At 41.3% G+C, this 19,489-nt stretch overlaps 1 protein-coding gene across 1 annotated transcript in view; it reads left to right on the top strand.

Moving 5' to 3' along the window:
• Window positions 1-17,098: 17,098 nt before the first annotated feature.
• The window catches only part of CSTF3 (cleavage stimulation factor subunit 3), a 78,086-nt gene continuing 75,695 nt past the window's right edge, over window positions 17,099-19,489 (top strand). The window contains exon 1 of the mRNA XM_003910063.4: window positions 17,099-17,317. Within this exon, the coding sequence (XP_003910112.1) occupies window positions 17,291-17,317 (27 nt within the window). The 5' untranslated portion in view covers window positions 17,099-17,290. The remainder of the gene's footprint in view (window positions 17,318-19,489) is intronic.

Raw genomic sequence — 19,489 nt, 5'->3', positions numbered from 1 at the left:
GCTGGCATTTGAAACCATGGAACTGAGGCCAGGCATGGTGGTTCACCCCTGTAATCCCAGCACTTTGGGAGGCTGAGCTGAGAGGACCACTTGAGGCCAGGAGTTTGAGACCAGCCTTGGCAACATAGCAAGACCTCATCTCTACTAAAATAAATAAATAAATAAAGTCATGGAACGGAATGTGATTATCAAGAAAAAGATTGTGATAATGGTCAAGCCAGTGGCTCACACCTGTAATCCCAGCACTTTGGAAGGCCGAGATGAGGGGATTCCTTGAGTCCAGGAGTTCAAGGATGTAGTGAGCTATGATTGTACCACTGCACTCCTGCCTGAGCCACATAGCAAGGCCCCATTTCTATTTTTTTTTTTTTTTTAATTTAAAAAACAGTTCTAAACTGAGACCTGGGGAATTCTAAATTTGGGAGATGAGTATTCATCAAAAGAGACAAAGAAAGAAGATCATACAAGTTAGAACTGTCATAACTTCCTGGTGAAATTAACCTTTTAACATGGGGTAATCTCCTTCATGAGTAATACTCTTTTGTCTTAAAGTCTGTTCTGCGCAACACTAAAACAGCTACCTCAGGGTCTTTTTCTTAATAGACGCCAATGCATTTTTCCCATAATTTGACTCCCAATTTTTCTATGTCTTTTTGTTTTAGATATGATGACTCATAAAAGTTAAGTTGCAGTTAAAAAATACGTTTTGCAGGTCAGGTGTGGTGGCTCATGCCTGTAATCCAATCCCAGCACTTTGGGAGGCTGAGGTGGGTGGATCACCTAAGGTCAGGAGTTCGAGAACAGCCTGACCAACATGGAGAAACCCTGTCTCTACTAAAAATACAAAATTAGCTGGGTGTGGTGGCACACGCCTGTTATCCCAGCTACTCAGGAGGCTGAGGCAGGAGAATCGCTTGAACCCGGGAGGCAGAAGTTGTGGTGAGCCAAAATCACACCATTGCACTCCAGCCTGGGCACTAAGAGCGAAACTCTGTCTCAAAAAACAAAACAAAACAAAAAATTTGTTTTGCTTGAACCATCTCATGTGAAAAGAAGAAAAAAAAATGTTTTGACAATTTTGGTCTTTTAAGTAAAGGGGTTGAAAAACTTACATTTATAGTGATTAGTGATTTATTTGGATTTTACTTGACAAGTTTATTTTGATTTATTTGGATTTTACTTGACAAGTTTATTTTGTGTTTTCTATGTGTTTTCTGCCATTTTTGTTTTTGTTTTACATTCCCCTTTCTTCCTTTATTTTTGATTTGTTGACATTTGTTTTTTTTCATTCTATTTTGTTCCTTCTCCTTAATATTCGTTTCATACTGTTCTCTTGACTTACATTTTCTTTCTCTCTTCTTTTGATGATTGCCCTATTTTAACATATCCTCTCAACAAAGTCAATAATTAACCAATGTATTTATTCTCCTAAACAACATGAGAACCTTACAATGCTTTAACTTTGATCTCTGTAATGCCAATTACAATGTTACTGTGCCCAGTATTTTAGTTCTGGACTTTCCTCCCAAACTCAAATATTATTTTATAGAATGTTTCTTTAGATTTATTCACACATTCATCAATATTATTGCTCACAAGCCCTGCTTATATATTAAGACTTTCCATCTGGAATCATTTTCCCACTACTTGAGGAATAATCTTTTAGAATTTCCATTAATTAGGGACTTGTATTGATAAACTATCCCACTTTTTTTTTTTTTTTTTTTTTTGGCTTTGTCATATTCTTGAAAACTAGCTTCACTGGTTATAAAATTTTAGGATGACAATTATTTCCTCTCAGGCCTTGGAAGACATTATTTCAATGTCTTCTGGCTTAAACCACATTATCATTTCTTTGTAAGTGGTTTGTCTTTTTTCTCTAGCTTATTTTAAGTCCTCTTTTTCTTTGGTGTTCTGCAGTTTTACATTAATGTATTGAAAAGTACATTGGGCTTTCTCAATCCAAAGATTGATATTTATCATTAAAACTGGAAAACTGGCCAGGCATGGTGATTCATGCCTGTAATTCCAGCACTTTAGGAGGCCAAGGTTGGCAGATCACCTGAGATAAGGAGTTCAAGACCAGCCTGCACAACATTAAACCCCATCTCTACAAAAATACACAAAATTATCTGTGTGTGGTGGTGAACGTCTGTAGTCCCAGATACTCGGGAGGCTGGGGTGGGAGGAGAGCTTGAACCCAGGAGGCAGAGGTTACAGTGAGTCGAGACCACGCCACTGCACTCCAGCCTGGGCAACAGAGTGAGACCCTATCTCAAAAACACAAACACAAAAACAAAAAACAAACCTGGAAAATTTTCAGCCATTGTATTTTTGGAATATTCTCTTCTTACTTTCATTATCTGTTTCTGAAATTCTAATCAGGTGTGTGTGTGTGTGTGTGTGTGTGTGTATGTGTATTTTTAAGAAATAGAGTTTTGCCGGGCGCGGTGGCTCAAGCCTGTAATCCCAGCACTTTGGGAGGCCGAGACGGGCGGATCACGAGGTCAGGAGATCGAGACCATCCTGGCGAACACGGTGAAACCCCGTCTCTACTAAAAAATACAAAAAAACTAGCCGGGCGAGGTGGCGGGCGCCTGTAGTCCCAGCTACTCCGGAGGCTGAGGCAGGAGAGGCTGAGGCAGGAGAGGCTGAGGCAGGAGAATGGCGGGAACCCGGGAGGCGGAGCTTGCAGTGAGCTGAGATCCGGCCACAGCACTCCAGCCTGGGTGACAGAGCAAGACTCCGTCTCAAAAAAAAAAAAAAAAAAAAAGAAATAGAGTTTTGCTATATTGCCCAGGCTGGCCTTGAACTCCTGGGTGCAAGCAATTCTCCTGCCTCAGCCTCCCTACTAGCTGGAATTACAAATGTGTTCCACTGCACCCAGCTTAGATGTATTTTTGCTTTTTACTCTATACCCCAAATTTCTTATCCTCTCTTCCATAGTTTCCACCATTATTACTTTCCGGATGACATTCTGAGTTTCTTTAGATCTGTCTTCTAGTTTCTTATTAATCTCTTTAAATACAACAATTGGCCAGGCCTGGTGGCTCACGCCTGTAATCGCAGCATTTTGGGAGGCTGAAGTGCGAGAATCTCTTGGTTTGAGACCAGCTTGAGCAACATGGCAAAACCCTGTCTTTACAAAAAGCACAAAAATTAGCCAGGCATGGTGGTGCATGCCTGCAGTCCCGCTACTCAGGAGGCTGAGGCAGGAGGATTGCTTGAGCGAGGGAGATCAAGGCTAAGGTGATCCATGTTTGCAGCAATGTACTCCAGCCTGGGTGAGAAAGCAAGACCCTGTCTCAAAAAATAAAAATATAAATAAATAAATACGACAATTATAGTTGCCTTATACTCAGTGTGTAAATTCCCTGAAATTTAAATCCTGAGCAAATCACCTCAATCAACTGATCAAGCTCAGCACTGACATTAAGTGTCTCATGATGTGATGCAATATAAAGTATACAGTATCACTCACCTCTCAAGTGTGATTACCAACCCTCCAGGGCTACCTTTCATCTTAAAAGAAACAGGAATGGAGGTATAAATTAAATGACACCCTGAGGAAATAAAAAAGACAAATCCAGAATGTGAAACACCTGGCCTGCCTTTTTCAACAAATCGCATATCATGAAGAAAAAAAAACGTGTGGAAATTGATTGGATTTTTGTTCAAATAAAACCCATCTTGCCAGAGCAACTGGCACAATTTGGACATGAGCTGCAGATTAGATTACATTATGAAATTATAGCTAATTTTCTTTAGATGAAAATGTATTGTGGTTTTGTAAAAGATTGTCCTAATTCTTAGGAGACCTGTGCTAAGATATTTAGAGCTAAGGTATCAGGATGTCATCAACTTATTTTCAAGAAGATTAGCAAAAAATGAAATGTATATGCACACACATTGAGAGTAAGAGGAAATATTACTGAGATAAGGAGTTCAAGACTGGCCTGCACAACATTAAACCCCATCTCTATAAAAATACACAAAATTATCTGTGTGTGGTGGTGAACGTCTGTAGTCCCAGATACTTGGGAGGCTGAGGTGGGAGGAGAGCTTGAACCCAGGAAGCAGAGGTTACAGTGAGTGGAGACCATGCCACTGGAATTACAAATGTGTTCCACTGCACCCAGCTTAGATGTATTTTTGCTTTTTACTCTATCCTCCAAATTTCTTATCCTCTCTTTCATAGTTTCCACCATTATTACTTTCCGGATGACATTCTGAGTTTCTTTAGATCTGTCTTCTAGTTTCTCGTTAATCTCTTTAAATACAACAATTGGCCAGGCCTCGTGGTTCACACCTGTAATCGCAGGATTTTGGGAGGCTGAAGTTTACAAGTATTACATCTAGGTAGAGGCTATATCAGTATCGTACTATTCTGTTAACTTTTCTATGAGTGTGTTTGACATTTTTATAATAAAAAAACTTGGAGAGAAAAAACAAATAATTCTGTACACAAGGGTCAAAATGACATTAATAGAGATTATTTGCTCAGGCAACAATACCCTAAAGAGATAATCTAAAAATTCTGTTTTGCCATCTCCAAAGCTGTCCTGGTGTTCTCACTATGTTTCTTTAGCCTTTTCTTGGATTCATGTGAGCTCCCCTATAGCTCTCCCTATTTAAGTTAGCCAGAGCAGACTTCTGATACCTGCACCAAGGAAACCTTATTGATACAGAGGTTATGCTACTTATCCTCCATTTGCTCACCACAGCCATGCTGCAAAGCCCTTGGATTGCATTATTCTGGTTCCCTGGTCCTCCCAGCTTCTGTCTGGGTTCTGATCATGATGTTGGACAATAGCTGCATTCCTCTACCCAGGGACACAGCTTCTGCTGAGTGTTCCTTGCCCATAGCCATAGTTCCTGCCAGATCCTAGTATTGGATCCTTCCTCTTACTCTTTTGGCTGATGATGCCAGTCCTGTGTGCTTCACAAACTATGATGTTCTCTTTAACACCTTCCCACACTTATATTAATATCTGCTTTATATTAAACTTCCTTCAGTTAACTGTTCTTTTCTATATTTTTTATTGTGGCAAAAACACGTAACATTAAAAACACTAAGCATTTTCAAGTGTACAGTTCAGTAGTGTTAAGTATATTCCCATTGTTTTGAAATAAATCTCCAGAACTTTTTCATCTGCAAAACTGAAACTCTATACCCATTGAACAGTATTTATCCCTTCCTCTATCCATCAATACCCTTGGAAACTACCTTTCTACTTTCTGTTTCTGTGATTTTGACTACTTTAGATACTTCATATAAATAGAAGTGTATAGTATTTGTCTTTTTGTGAATGATTTATTTCATTTAGCATAACGTTCTTAAGATTTATCCATGTGATAACATATGACAGAAATCCTTTCTTTATTAAGGCTGCATAATATTCTCCATTCATCTGTCAATGGATGTTTTGGTTCTTTGTTTTTTTTTTGTTTTTTTGGTTTTTTTTTGAGACCCTGTCTTACTCTGTTGCCCAGTTTGGAGTGGAGTGCAGTAAAACGATCTCGGCTCACTGCAACCTCTGACTCCCAGGTTCAGGCAATTCTACTGCCTCAGCCTCCCAAGCAGCTGGGATTACAGGTGTGTGCCACCATGCCTGGCTAATTTTTGTATTTTTATTAGAGACGGAGTTTCACCATGTTGGCCAGGCTGATCTCGAACTCCTGACCTCAAGGGATCCACTGGCCTCAGCCTCCCAAAGTGCTGGAATTACAGGAGTGAGCCACTGTGCCTGGCTGGTATTTTAAAATTTATACACGGTAAAAATTAGTCTTTTTTGGTGTATAACTCTATGCGTTTAACAAATGCACAGAATTTTTTTTTTTTTTTTTTTTTTTTTAGTTTTTTTTTTTGTGTGTGTGTGTGTGTGTGTATTTTTAGTAGAGATGGGGTTTCACCATGTTGCCCAGGCTGGTCTTGAATTCCCAAGCTCAGGCAATCCACCAACCTCGGCCTCCCAAAGTGCTAGGATTACAGGCGTGAGCCACTGTGCCTGGCCAGAATTTTGGAAATGCCCCACAGTGAAGATATATATACCACCCAAAAACATTCTCATATTGCCCCTTCATAGTAAAACACTCCTTCTATACTTACCCCAGCAACCATTCATCTAGTCTCCAACCCTAGAGTTTTTCCTTTTCCAGAATGTTATATAAATGGAATAAACTAGTATGTAGTCTTTTGAGTCTGGCTTCTTTTACTAAGCATAATGCATTTGAGATTCATCTATACTATTCCACATATAATAGTTACTCCTTTTAATTGCTGAATAGTATTTCATTATGTAGATACTTACCACAGTTCATTTATCCAACATTAACTGAAAGACATTTGGTTTCTTTTCCAGTTTTGAGAGATTATAAATAAAGCTGCTATGCACATTTGTGTGTGGGTTTTAATATGAACACACATTTGTATTCATCTTGGGAAAATACATGAGTGGGATTGATGGGTCATATGGTAAGTATATATGTTTTACCTTATAAGAGACTGCCAAACTGTTTTCCAAAGTGTCTGGGGCTGGTCCAAAGGTCGTGAGTTATCTCAATTGATTGTTCACAGTCAGTTACAGATTGAACTCCTTGTTCTCTTTCCCTTGTTCTCACTGCTGCACTTGACTAGTCTTCAAAACAACAAAGTGTGCAGGACACTGGACAGTGTGGCACTGTTTTGATAAGTCTTGAAACCAGGTAGTGTAAGACCTCCAATTTTGTTCTTCTTTTCCCGTATGGATTTTAGAGTCAGCTCATCAATATCCTTAAAACAATCTGCAGATATTTTGATTGTAATTGCTTTGACACTATAGATCAATTTGGGAACAATTGACAACTTCATACTTTAAAAATCTGACATTGTTGGAAAACTTACTGCTGCAGCCTAATGTTTTTATAGTTGCACCCTAATGTTTAAATGCCTTCATGAAAGTGAAGTCTAGAATTTATTTATTTTATTATTTATTTATTTTTGAGACGGAGTCTTGCTCTGTCGCCAGGCTGGAGTGCAATGGCACAATCTCGGCGCAATCTCAGCTCACTGCAACATTCACTTCTCAGGTTCAAGTGTTTCTCCTGCCTCAGCCTCCTGAGTAGCTGGGACCACAGGCATGCGCCACCATGCCCAGCTAATTTTTGTATTTTTAGTACAGATGGGGTTTCACCATGTTGGCCAGGATGGTCTCGATCTCTTGATCTGGTGATCTGCCCTCCTCGGCCTCCCAAAGTGCTGGGATTACAGGCGTGATCCACCGCACCTGGCCGAATTTATTTCTTTTTCAAAGGAATTTAGTAAGAGTTTCTGGAAGGCAGAGGCTGTATGCCGCTTATACTTGAATCACAGTGTACAAAAGATTCAAACTACAGAGCAGGACCTCAATAATGGCTTGCAGATTAAATATTTAAACATGAGGCTTTTAAATAATTCTACTTAAGTTTTCAGACATGATGAAGAATAGGGCATACGGAACTTTCATGATGCAAGAAGAAGAAACAACTACTTTTCCTTTCTAAAAAGAGCTATAGTAATGGTCCCTGGTGCAAGTAGGAGTAAGAAGACAGTAGAGACTGTCCCCAAACTTGTCACTCACAAGACTTAGATTTCCAAAATGTGAAAGCAAATTATTTTATAGGTGAGGATCATACAGTGACACAATGAGACTGATTTCTTGCATGTCAATACATACCTACACAAAAATTTGAACCAAAAACAAAAAACTTCTAATACAGCAGGTTATGTTTGTTGGTTTTTGTCACGTATAAAAATTGTGCATTCTTTTATTTAACTTCCTTAGTGAATTTCTTTTTAGGATTTCCCTTTAAGAGAAAAATCATTACTCAATTAGTTTGCTGAAAAGCCTACATTTTGGTTTATTGTTTTATTTTATTTATTTATTTTTTGAGACAGAGTCTCGCTCTGTCATCCAGGCTGGAGTGCAATGGCACGATCTCAGCTCACTACAAACTCCGCCTCCTGGGTTCAAGCAATTCTCCTGCCTCAGCCTCCTCTAGTAATTGGGATTACAGGCGCCCACCACTATGCCCGGCTAATTTTTGTATTTTCAGTAGAGACGGATTTTCGCCATGTTGGTTAGGCTGGTCTCAAACTCCTGACCTCAGGTGATCTGCCCACCTCAACCTCCCAAAGTGTTGGGATCACAGGCGTGAGCCACTGCGCCCGGCAGGTTTATTGTAGAATAGTACTACAGCAATCGTCATCGACCAATTTTCACATAGCTGTATTTCCAAGTTAGATGTTAAGGAATATAGTACATCCTTTCCAACACAGAGATGACATCAAATTATTTTACTAGTGATTATGTGACCAAGGTAGCCAAAGGAGTAAAAATTATTATTATTTTTTCTTCACTACTGTTTGATTTGATGTGCTTCAAACAAATTTTGTTTTTCTTTCTTTTTTTTTTTTTTTGAGACAGAGTCTCGCTCTTGTCACCCAGGCTGGAGTGCAGTGGCGCAATCTGGGCTCACTGCAACCTCCGCCTCCTGGGTTCAAGCCATTCTCCTGACTCAGCCTCCCGAATAGCTGGGATTACAGGCACCCAACACCATGCCTGGCTAAATTTTGTATTTTTAGTAGAGACAGGGTTTTGCCATGTTGGCCAGGCTGGTCTCCATCTCCTGACCTCGTGATTCACCTGCCTTGGCCTCCCAAAGTGCTGGGATTACAGGCATGAGCCACTGTGCCCAGCCAAATTGTTTTATTTCTGTATACATAGGCAGTACCTATATATACAGACTACTATATATGACTGCTAACTAGTGTCTAGATGAAAATATGACTCTATAAATTCATTGTTAATTGAACGTTTTAAATTATTTTTCCAATTACAGTGGTAGATTTGCACAGATTATTTTATTCTCTTTTGCTCAAGAACAGACCCTTGTCAAGCAATTGGCTGGGGTCAGGGGTGCATGTTATGATTAAGGAAACCAGTTAGAGATAAATGAGCCACACTGGGATTAAAAACTATGACTTCATTGACAAAGAGTTCCAACTAACCACACAGAGATAATAAATACATACTTGGAACTTTGCTTGCTCTCTTTTCCACAAGGGTTTTCTCTTTGGTCGCTGAAGTATGAAGACATTTTATTCTCTCTAAACTTCCAGCAGAACTCTTCATGCCAGAGATAGCACATTCCATCCTCTGTGTACTATTAGTAGTAAACAATAAAATGACCATCATAGAGTCTAAGTGTTTTTTTGCCTCATAAAAGGAATTTAGAAGAGTCTTTGGATGAAAGTCACTATACAGAGTATAGAAGTAGTATTGTACTACTGTACAGAGTATTATCACACCAAAGATTATGAGGCACACATACTTTACTGAGAGGACTTTGTGGGTCAAGTTCATGTACTGAAAACAGACATGGCATTTTAAATCATGTAAATTTATGGAATTATAGATTTTTCTCTTAGAAAATGAATAAATCCTTTATGTAATTCCCAGGGTGAAGAATAGTAATGAAACTTGTGGAAGGGAAGTTCTAACATATTCATTACTTTTAAACAACACAAAGTTGTTTTCAGAGTTGGTAAAAATTTGTTTTTAAAAATTACTTCTGTTTTTAAAAATTACTTCTATTCCAAATGAATCATTAGGTGAATAGGCCCACATAAAAGGTGAGGGAACACAGAAAAAGAAGAGGAAAGAGGACATGAATTGATAATTTGTCAAAATGTGACTGTGTGACACTTTGGGTTCCAAAGAACAAACATTCATTCAGTCTTAGGGAAAAAGGGTTCAACCGTAAGGATATATGTGGTTTAAAATTACAAGCCATTTCATAGCCAAGGCAATTCTAGGACTGATTACACCAGCGTCCACATATTCTCTCTCTCTCTCTCCTTCGAGCATTAACCTTTTAAGTACATTAGACTGTTTAATTCATCAGTGTGGAGTGCATCTACTGGGTAGATTCTGACTCAACTGTACACCCTAGACAGAGGTATTTAGCTTCTTCTCTTAGGAGGACAATAGGAGGCAGTATAGTCTATGTCATACTAGTTAGCATAGGTCCCACATCTTTTAAAACCAAAAATAGGCCAGGGTAGGGTGGCTTATACCTGTAATCCAAGCACTTTGGGAGGCCAAGGCAGGAGGACCCCCTGATAGAGCCCAGGAGTTCGAAACTTCAGTGAGCTATGATTGTGCCACTGCATCCCATCCTGGGCAACAGAGTGAGACTCCCATCTCTAAATAAATAAAATAAAACCCCAAATAGCCCTCCACATTAATAAAAATTATATATGCCTAATATTTACTACAATGGAAAAAAGTATACGCATGTAATTGAAGACAAAAAGGGACTATGAGAAATAAAAATAGTTTTTCAAAGTGGTGAGATTATGATTAGCTTTTTTCTCTCAGTTTTTTCCAACGTTGTTTTAATATTTTGATGAATTTAAGAAAGTTTAAAAAACATTTAGAATAATGAAGATAATTTAGCAATGCTCATGCTTTTCAACCGATTATCTCTAGTTATTTTATTTTTCAAATAATGTTAAACTCAAGCAATAGAGTCAATTAAATTTAGGAAATGTGTGTAAGATGTGTTTAACCAACATTCTAATTGAAGATGAGTCAATAGTCATTCCAGTCAGTTTCCTCATGTTACAGGGGGAATTCATTATTTGGAAGTGCTACATCTATTTTAAAAATAAAATCCCAGATCTATCTGTGTCCCTCTCACACAAGCTGTTAAAATATTTGCCCGTCCCTCTACATAGCTGTAGTCACAGGCATATTAATGTTTTCTGTAAAATAGGTCAAAATATAAAGAAACATTAGGAAAATACAGCTGTTAGAATGAGGAGGGGACAGTACCAATGTATTTATAGCAAGTGTATATATTATATCAAGTAGAACAGACACCCAGCCTTTTATGACCAGTTTTAACTACGGCATGCATGAGTTTTAAATAAGAAATAACTGTAGAAATCTCCAAAGAATTTTAAAAATCCCAGGCCGGGCACAGTGGCTTATGCCTGTAATCCTAGCACTTTGGGAGGCTGAGGCGGGTGGATCATGAGGTCAGGAGTTCGAGACCAGCCTGGCCAATATGGTGAAATCCCATCTGTACTAAAAATACAAAAATTAGCTGGGCATGGTGGCATGAACCTGTAGTCCCAGCTGCTCGGGAGGCTGAGGCAGGAGAATCACTTGAACCCGGGAGGTAGGGGTGGCAGTGAGCCAAGATCACAACACTGCACTCCAGGCTGGGCAACAGAGTGAGACTCTGTCTCAAAAAAATAATAAAAATAAATAAAAATAAAAATCCCATCAGTTGGTTAAGAGCTTTTTGCTTTATTATAAGTGATGTTTAACTGATTTCGATTTTAGATTCCAAAGAAAATTCCAAAGCTAGTTTTCATAGCCAGCAGATACATTTCTAAGTGCTTGGGATGATGAATCACATAAAATATGTATTTTTGAGAGTGTTTAATTACAATGATTGTTCACCAATTAAATAATTGCCATTTATGTTACTAATAAACTCTCAGATAAATTATAAGAAGTCAGTTTCTTAATCATATGATAAATGGACTATATTCTAAAATTCTGATTAATATTTCTGAAGGATTCATGATAAGGAAGCAATATTTTTACCAAGTTTGTTTAATTGTTAGATGTAAATTGTATTTGTCTGCCACCTGGGGGATTCATGGAAACATTGCAATTGGCAAAATTCATAGTCATAAAAATATTGCAATATATGTGTTAATGGTGTTGCATTTGTTTTATGAATGATATTGACTGACACACACACACACACACACACACACATATAACTGTGGCCAAAAAAGTAGTTGCAAAACCAATAAACTTGTATTCTGGATGTCAAGTGAAGCAAATGTTTCCAGGCCGGACACAGTGGCTCATAGCTATAATCCCAGCACTTGAGAAGGCCGAGGCAACAGGATCACTTGAGGCCAGGAGTTCGAGACCCTCATCTCTATAAAAAACCTAAAAATTAGCTGGGCATGGTGGTGCATGCCTGTAGTCCCAGTCACTTGGGAGGCTGAAGCAGGGGGGATTGCTTGAGCATGAGGCCACAGGGAGCCATGATTTGTGCCATTGCACTCCAGCCTGAGTGAAAGCAAGACCTTGTTTTATTTATTTATTTTTATTTTCATTGTTAAGACTTTGCTCTGTGTGTGTGTGTGTGTGTGTGTGTGTGTGTTTTTAAAAAAAGTTTCCAAAAGAAGGGAGTAATCAACTTCATCAAATACTGCTAGTAGAATCCCATAAGATAAAGAGGACTAAAACTGACCGCTGCATTTGGCAATTGGGAAGTCATAGGTGACCAGGAAAAGAGCTGTTACTGGATGTTTTATAGTTGTTATTGCTATTGTGAGCAAATCTTTCTATTTATGATTTTTTTCTTTTCTTTTTTGTTTTTTTCTTTTTCTTTTCGAGATGGAGTCTCACTCTGTCACCCAGGCTGGAGTGCAGTGGCGAGATTTCGGCTCACTGTAAGCTCCGCCTCCCGGGTTCAGGCCATTCTCCAGCCTCAGCCTCTGGAGTAACTGGGACTACAGGCGCCCGCCACCATGCCCGGCTAATTTTTTGTGTGTGTGTTTTTTAGTAGAGATGAGGGTTTCACCGTGTTAGCCAGGATGGTCTCGATCTCCTGACCTCGTGATCCACCCACCTTGGCCTCCCAAAGTGCTGGGATTACAGGCGTGAGCCACCGCACCCGTCCTATTTATGAATTTTTTCTAATCATCAATGTAAATTTTTTGAAACAGGGTCTCTCTCTGTTTCCCAGGCTGGAGAGAAGTGGTGTGATCATAGCTCACTGCAACTTTTAACTCCTGGGCTCAAACAATCCTCCCATTTCCCAAGTAGCTGGGACCACAGGCATGCGACACCAAAATCAGCTAATTTTTAAATTTTTTTGTAGAGGGGTCGTGTGATGTTGCCCAGGTTGGCCTCAAACTTTTGTGCTCAAGTGATCTTTCCCCCTCAGCCTCCTAAAGTGCTGGGATTACAAGCATGAGCTACCACACTCAGCCCCTTTATATCTTAGGTTATGTGACTATGGAGGATAATGTCATTATTCACAGAAAACACAAATTGACTATTTTGGGATTGTCACAATGTCTGTAATTTATTTTCATATTATTCTGTGAACAAAACCTGAAACTGTAATACTGAAAGACTCTAGGCAGAAAAATAAAAATAAAAAACAATCTGGCTCTCCCTGCCAAAAAAACTATGTATGTAAATACATACATATAAAGCAAACACACCAAAATGTTAATCAAGGTGGGAGGTATACAGGTGTTCATTGTATTATTATTTAAACTTTTATCTCCATATTCGTTAAAAACGCTGGAAAAAATGGAGGCCAGGCGCCACAGCTTACGCCTGTAATCCCAACACTTTGGGAGACCAAGGCAGGAGGATCGCTTGAGTCCAGGAGTTCAAGACCAGCCTGGGGAACATGCTGAAACCCTGTCTCTACTAAAAATACAAAAATTAGGCCGGGCGCGGTGGCTCAAGCCTGTAATCCCAGCACTTTGGGAGGCCGGGACGGGCGGATCACGAGGTCAGGAGATCGAGACCATCCTGGCTAACATGGTGAAACCCCGTCTCTACTAAAAAATACAAAAAACTAGCCGGGCGAGGTGGTGGGCGCCTGTAGTCCCAGCTACTCAGGAGGCTGAGGCAGGAGAATGGCGTAAACCCGGGAGGCGGAGCTTGCAGTGAGCTGAGATCCGGCCACTACACTCCAGCCTGGGTGACAGATTGAGACTCCTTCTCAAAAAAAAAAAAAAAAATTAGCCAGGCATGGGGGCAGGTGCCCATAATCCTAACTACTCAGGAGGCTGAAGTTGGAGAATCGCTTGAACCTGAGAGGCAGAGGTTGCAGTGAGCCAAGATCTCGCCACTGCACTCCAGCCTAGGCAACAGAGGGGGACCCTGTCAAAACAAAACAAAACAAAACAAAAAACTGGAAAAAATGGCATTTGAGTCAAACTCTGAAAGATAGAGTATGAATACTGTTTTAAGACTTTGTTGTTCTTACGTCAGTTCAATAAAAAATCAGAAAACAGATAAAAAGAGTAAATTTATGTGACACACAATGTAGATATAACCACTTTTAATTTTTTAAAGCTATATACAGGTTGAGGCCGGGCGTGGTAGCTCATGCCTGTAATCCCAGCACTTTGGGAGGCCAAAGCTGGTGGATCACCTGAGGTCAGGGGTTGGAGACCAGCCTGGCCAATATGGTGAAATCCTGTCTCGACTGAAAATACAAAAATTAGCCCGGCGTGGTGGCGGGAGCCTGTAATCCCAGCTACTCAGGAGGCTGAGGCATGAGAATTGCTTGAACCCAGGAGGCAGAGGTTGCACTGAGCTGAGATCGTGCCACTGCATTCCAGCCTGGGTGAAAGAGCAAGACTCAGTCTCAAAAACAACAAAAAAAAGATATATACAGGTTGAGTATTCCTAATTCAAAAGTCTGGGCCAGGCACGGTGGCTCACGCCTGTAATCCCAGCACTTGGGGAGGCCAAGTTGGGTGGATCACTTGAGGTCAGGAGTTCAGACCAGCTTGGCCAACATGGTGAAATCCCATCTCTACTAAAAATACAAAAATTAGGCTGAGCGCCATGGCACACGCCTGTAATCCCAGCACTTTGGGAGGCCAAGGTGGGCGGCTCACGAGGTCAGGAGATCGAGACCATCCTGGCTAACACAGTGAAACCCCATCTCTAATAAAAATGCCTGTAGTCCCAGCTACTCGGGAGGCTGAGGCAGGAGAATGGCCTGAACCCGGAAGGCGGAGCTTGCAGTGAGCCGAGATAGTGCCACTGCACTCCAGCCCCGGCTACAGAGTGAGACTCTGTCTCAAAAAAAAAAAAAAAAAAAGAAAGAAAATTAGCCGGGCGTGGTGGTGCACGCCTGTAATCCCAGCTACTCGGGAGGTTGAGGCAGGAGAATCGTTTGAACCCGGGAGGCGTAGGGTGCAGTGAGCTAAGATCGCACCACTGCACTCTGGCCTGGACGACAGAGCAAGACTCTGCCTCAAGAGAAAAAAAAAAAAAAAATCCCAAATGTTCCAAAACTCAAAATGCTCCAAAATCTAACTTTTTAAGCACTGACATGACTCTCAAAGGAAATGCTCATTGAAGCATTTCAGATTTTGGATTTTTTGATTAGGGATGCTAAACTGGTAAGTATATATACGTAAAACACTTTCATATTCTGCTTTTCTTTTTTTTTTTTTTTTTTTGGGGATCTCGCTAAGCCAGGCTTTGGAGTGCGGTGGCGGATCAACTCACTGCAAGCTCCGCCTAATTCACGCCGTCTCGGCCTCCTCCAGAGACCAGCAGCCCTCGCCGGCTATTTTTTTTGTATTTCTTAGTAGAGGCGGGGTTTCACGTGTGTAGGATGGTCTCGATCTCGGCCTCATTGTCCATATCTCGGCAAGGATCAGCAGGCCCAGCGCCCGGCCCTTTCTTTATTGTATCACGGTGGTTGCTTTCTATGTCCAGTCATGGTACATTAGCATCGGTTTGCTGCGTGACATTCTATTGCAGAGATAAATCTTGTGATTTTTTTTTTTTTTTTTTTTTTTTTTTGAGACTGAGTCTGGCTCTGTAAGCCCAGGCTGAATCAGTGTGGGATCTCAGCTCACTGCTGCTTCCGCCCTCTGCTCCTCTGCCTCAGCCTCCCAGTCACTGAGGACCACCAAGCATCCATGCTTTCATCCCGGCTGGCCACAATATTTTTAGTAGAAGATAAGGGGTTTCACGTGTTAACTAAGGATGGTCTCGATCTCCTGACCTCATGATCCGCCCGTCTCGGCCTCCCAAAGTGCTGGGATTACAGGCTTGAGCCACCGCGCCCGGCCTAAATCTTGTGATATTTTTAACTAGTCCTCCATTGCTGGATGGGGCAATGAACATCTGTTAATACACATCTTTTGCCCATGTGTCTGATTATTTTAAGGGTAAGATTTCAGCCTGTGGAAAGGGAGTAAGTGTAAGTTTGAGCAGAGGAAAGGAGATCTAAAAGAATAAGGCGAGTCTGGGAACAGTTCAACAGGTTACTCTGGGGCATCGAACCCCTGTAGGTGAGAAATGCTTGCAGACATCTTACAATGACGCTTAAATGGAAGAGCAGTTTCAGAAGACTTAGCTCATTCAATTTTTTTTTTTTTAATAGGGAGTCTCGCTGTGTTGCCCAGGCTGGAGTGCAGTGGCATGATCTCGGCTCACTGTATTTTTAGTAAAGACGGGGTTTCACGGTGTTAGCCAGGATGGTCTCAATCTCCTTACCTCATGATCCGCCCGCCCCGGCCTCCCAAAGTGCTGCGATTACGGGCACCACGCCCGGCCTAGAACTCCTGATCCATTCGTCTTGGCCTCCCAAAGTGCTGGGATTACAGGCGTGGGTCACCACGCCCGGTCAATCTCATTTAATCTTAATGCCAGATACTGTTCCTAACACCTTTCTATGTATAATTTATTTCAGTTGCAGGTACTATTATTCCCACCTATAGGCCAGAAAGCTGAGGTACGAAGTTTAATTGCCCAGAGTTACTTATCTTAGTTAAAATCCAAGCAGTCTGGGCTCCAAACAATCATATCCACTTTGCAGTCAAGGAACCATGCTGAGATTTTGAGCTGAAAATCCAGGTCTCACAGACTTCAAAGCTTTAGTGGGCTTGATCTATCCCTCCCACCCCCAAGAAAAGTAAAAAGCAGGAACTGAGACCAGAGAAAACCTTCACGGATTCCTTATCCCCTAAATATAGGAGGCATTTAACGCTTAGCATTGCTGACTAGCAATCAGGCTTCAACCGTGAGGAGCCAGGCTCTAAAGCTTTTTAACTGAATTCCAAAAAGCGCGCGAGCCTCCAGACGAAACAGATTCCCGCCTTCCAGCCGGTTAGAGCCGGCTCAGCAACAGCCTCTCCAGGCCGGGGTAGTGACGTCAGCCCAGGAATTGGGCCCGCCCCGGGATCTCGCTGCCTTCTGCTCGCTCGGAATAACCAACGAGTCGCGAAATTAGCCCCGCCCACTGCCCCGGAAGTTAATGCGGAAGCCACACACCCCCCCCTCCTCGGCCGGCAGGGGCGCAGCCATTTTAATTCATATCTGAGTGGGCGGTGGCGATTGGTGTTGGCGGTCTGGCTCAGCTGGGCAGGGGGTAACTTTACTGATTTGGGGGTGGTTTTTAGTTTAATTTTTCTTTTCTAGCTTCCCATCGACGGTCAGTGCGCACGTTGTAATCAGCTGAGGCCATGTCAGGAGACGGAGCCACGGAGCAGGTGAGGAAGGAGAGTGGTGGGGCCTCGTGGCGACCTCTTCTCCACGTCTGTTCCTCCGACTGCTCCAGACATGTTCGCCTGAGGAAGGAATTGGGTCTAGTGAACCCGGGCGACAGGGTATATACAAAAGTGGTGGGAATGGGGAGCAAGATCTGATTAAAATTTAATTTTTTTTTACTTCCCTGTCTTAGGCACGAATACGAGTAAATACTTGATTTAGACAATAGCCGGTAGGCTGCTTCGTCCTATTTAGATTCATGGGACTACTCCAGATGGGATGCTTTCCTTTGATATCGCTTTGGTATTAGAGTGGATAGGAATTATTTTAACGCGCACCCGCCGTTTTAGAAAAACTTGACAGTGTTTCTTTCACCCAGCCAAATGTAGTGTACCCAGAAATAGGTTACTAGTTTGAGAAATATTTGAGACAAAGCTAATCTGGAGAATTAAGATTTAAGAGAGCGAGTGAAGAAAGCAGCAAGTTATGCTGTGGTTTTGGGAATATTGTGGCTTTCTTCCTTTTCTCCCTTTTAGTCACATTTCATTTTCCTTTTTCCAGCTACATAAACATTGCAGGTATATTATAAGTTGAAAATGAGAAGTCTGTTTTGGCCACTGTAAATAAAAGCATGTTTTAGTAGTAAATATGGGTGACAACTAAATATTTAAAAATTCAGACTTTTAGGTTAGATCAGTGTGGTTTGTTTCTTTTGCCCTTTGTATTCAGAATTTTGTAGGAGAGTACCTTTTAGTGTGAGAGAGGAAACAAAATAGTTTTGAAAGATGCCATTAAATTTGTTTTTCGATCTAAGTCCTGGTGTGTTTAGATAAATACAGTTTCTAAAATGGAGGCTAGGTAGCCTGCAGTCTCAATTTCCTGAAATTTCCCATTGCCATAGCAACGACATGCACTTAGATTTTCATTTTTCAGGTTCCCTAGCTTATAACGTGGAAGATGTTATTGAAGGTTGACAGAGATGAGGCAAAATAGGAGTGTTCTATTGCATAGTCTGTAAGACTGTAGATTTCATTTTGTCGGCAGTTTGACTAAATTGTTTTGTGTTTGCTCGAGGACTGGTTTCAGTCCAGAAATCTTCGCACTATTTACATTTTACATACTGTTAGCATGCCCGAGCATGCAAAGTCTTAAAATTACCGTATCAAAACTGTTTACCTCTTTTCTGATCTAGTATTTGTCATCTGAAAGTGAAGGATTAATTAACTGAGGTTTCATTGAAAGTTTCCGAAATTCATCGTTAATCTTAGAATTTATCTAAAATTACAAAGACACAGAAATGTTACCATGACCTCTTGAATGTTTTAGAACTGTGGTGTTTCAATGGGACAGACAGATGGTGGTGAAAATTTGTAGAAAAATAATTTCCCCCAAGGGTTTTATTGTGCAAAGTTTAGAACATAGAGAAAAGTTCAAAGAAAAGTGCAGTGAACACCTGTAGGACAACTCTTCACCTGGAATCAACAGTTGAAAGCCTTGCCATACTTGCTTTATCTCCCCATGCTGATTAATTGAGAACAGGGTCTCTGTCACTAAAGCTAGAGTGCTGTGACGCCTTCACAGCTTACTGTAGCTTCGACCTCCCTGCGCTCTGTGATCCTCCCACCTCAGCCTCCTGCCTCATCCTCCTGAGTAGCTGGGAGTACAGGCGCGCGCCACCATGTCCAGCTAATTTTTTTTTTTTTGAAACGGAACCTCAAGCTCTGTCGCCCAGATTGGAGTGCAGTGGCGCGATCTCGCCTTACTGCAGCCTCCGCCTCCCGTTTGGAGCGATTCTCCTGCCTCAGCCTCCCGAGTAGCTGGGATCACAGGCGCTCGCCACCATGCCCCGCTGATTTTTGTATTTTAAGTAGAGACGGGTTTCGCCACGTTGCCCAGGCTGGTCTTGAACTTCTGACCTCAAGTGATCCGCCTGCCTCTGCCTTCCAAAGTGCTGAAATTACAGGCGTGAGCCACTGCACCCGGCCTAATTTTTGTAGTTTTTTTTGTAGAGACAGGAATTCGCCATGTTGCCCAGCCTGGTTTCGGAACTCCGGGGCTCAAGCGATTCGCCCACCTTAGTGTCTCCAAGTTTTGGGATTACAGACAGGCACGAGCCACCATGTCTGGTCCATGCATGTTTGTTTGAAAGTATGTTGACACTTTGCAGCCCAAAT

Source organism: Papio anubis, chromosome 12 (genome assembly GCF_008728515.1).
Source record: "Papio anubis isolate 15944 chromosome 12, Panubis1.0, whole genome shotgun sequence".
Classification (NCBI taxonomy): Eukaryota; Metazoa; Chordata; class Mammalia; order Primates; family Cercopithecidae; genus Papio; species Papio anubis.
Note: the sequence above shows the minus strand (reverse complement) of the source record. Positions and strands in the feature narration are given on the sequence as shown.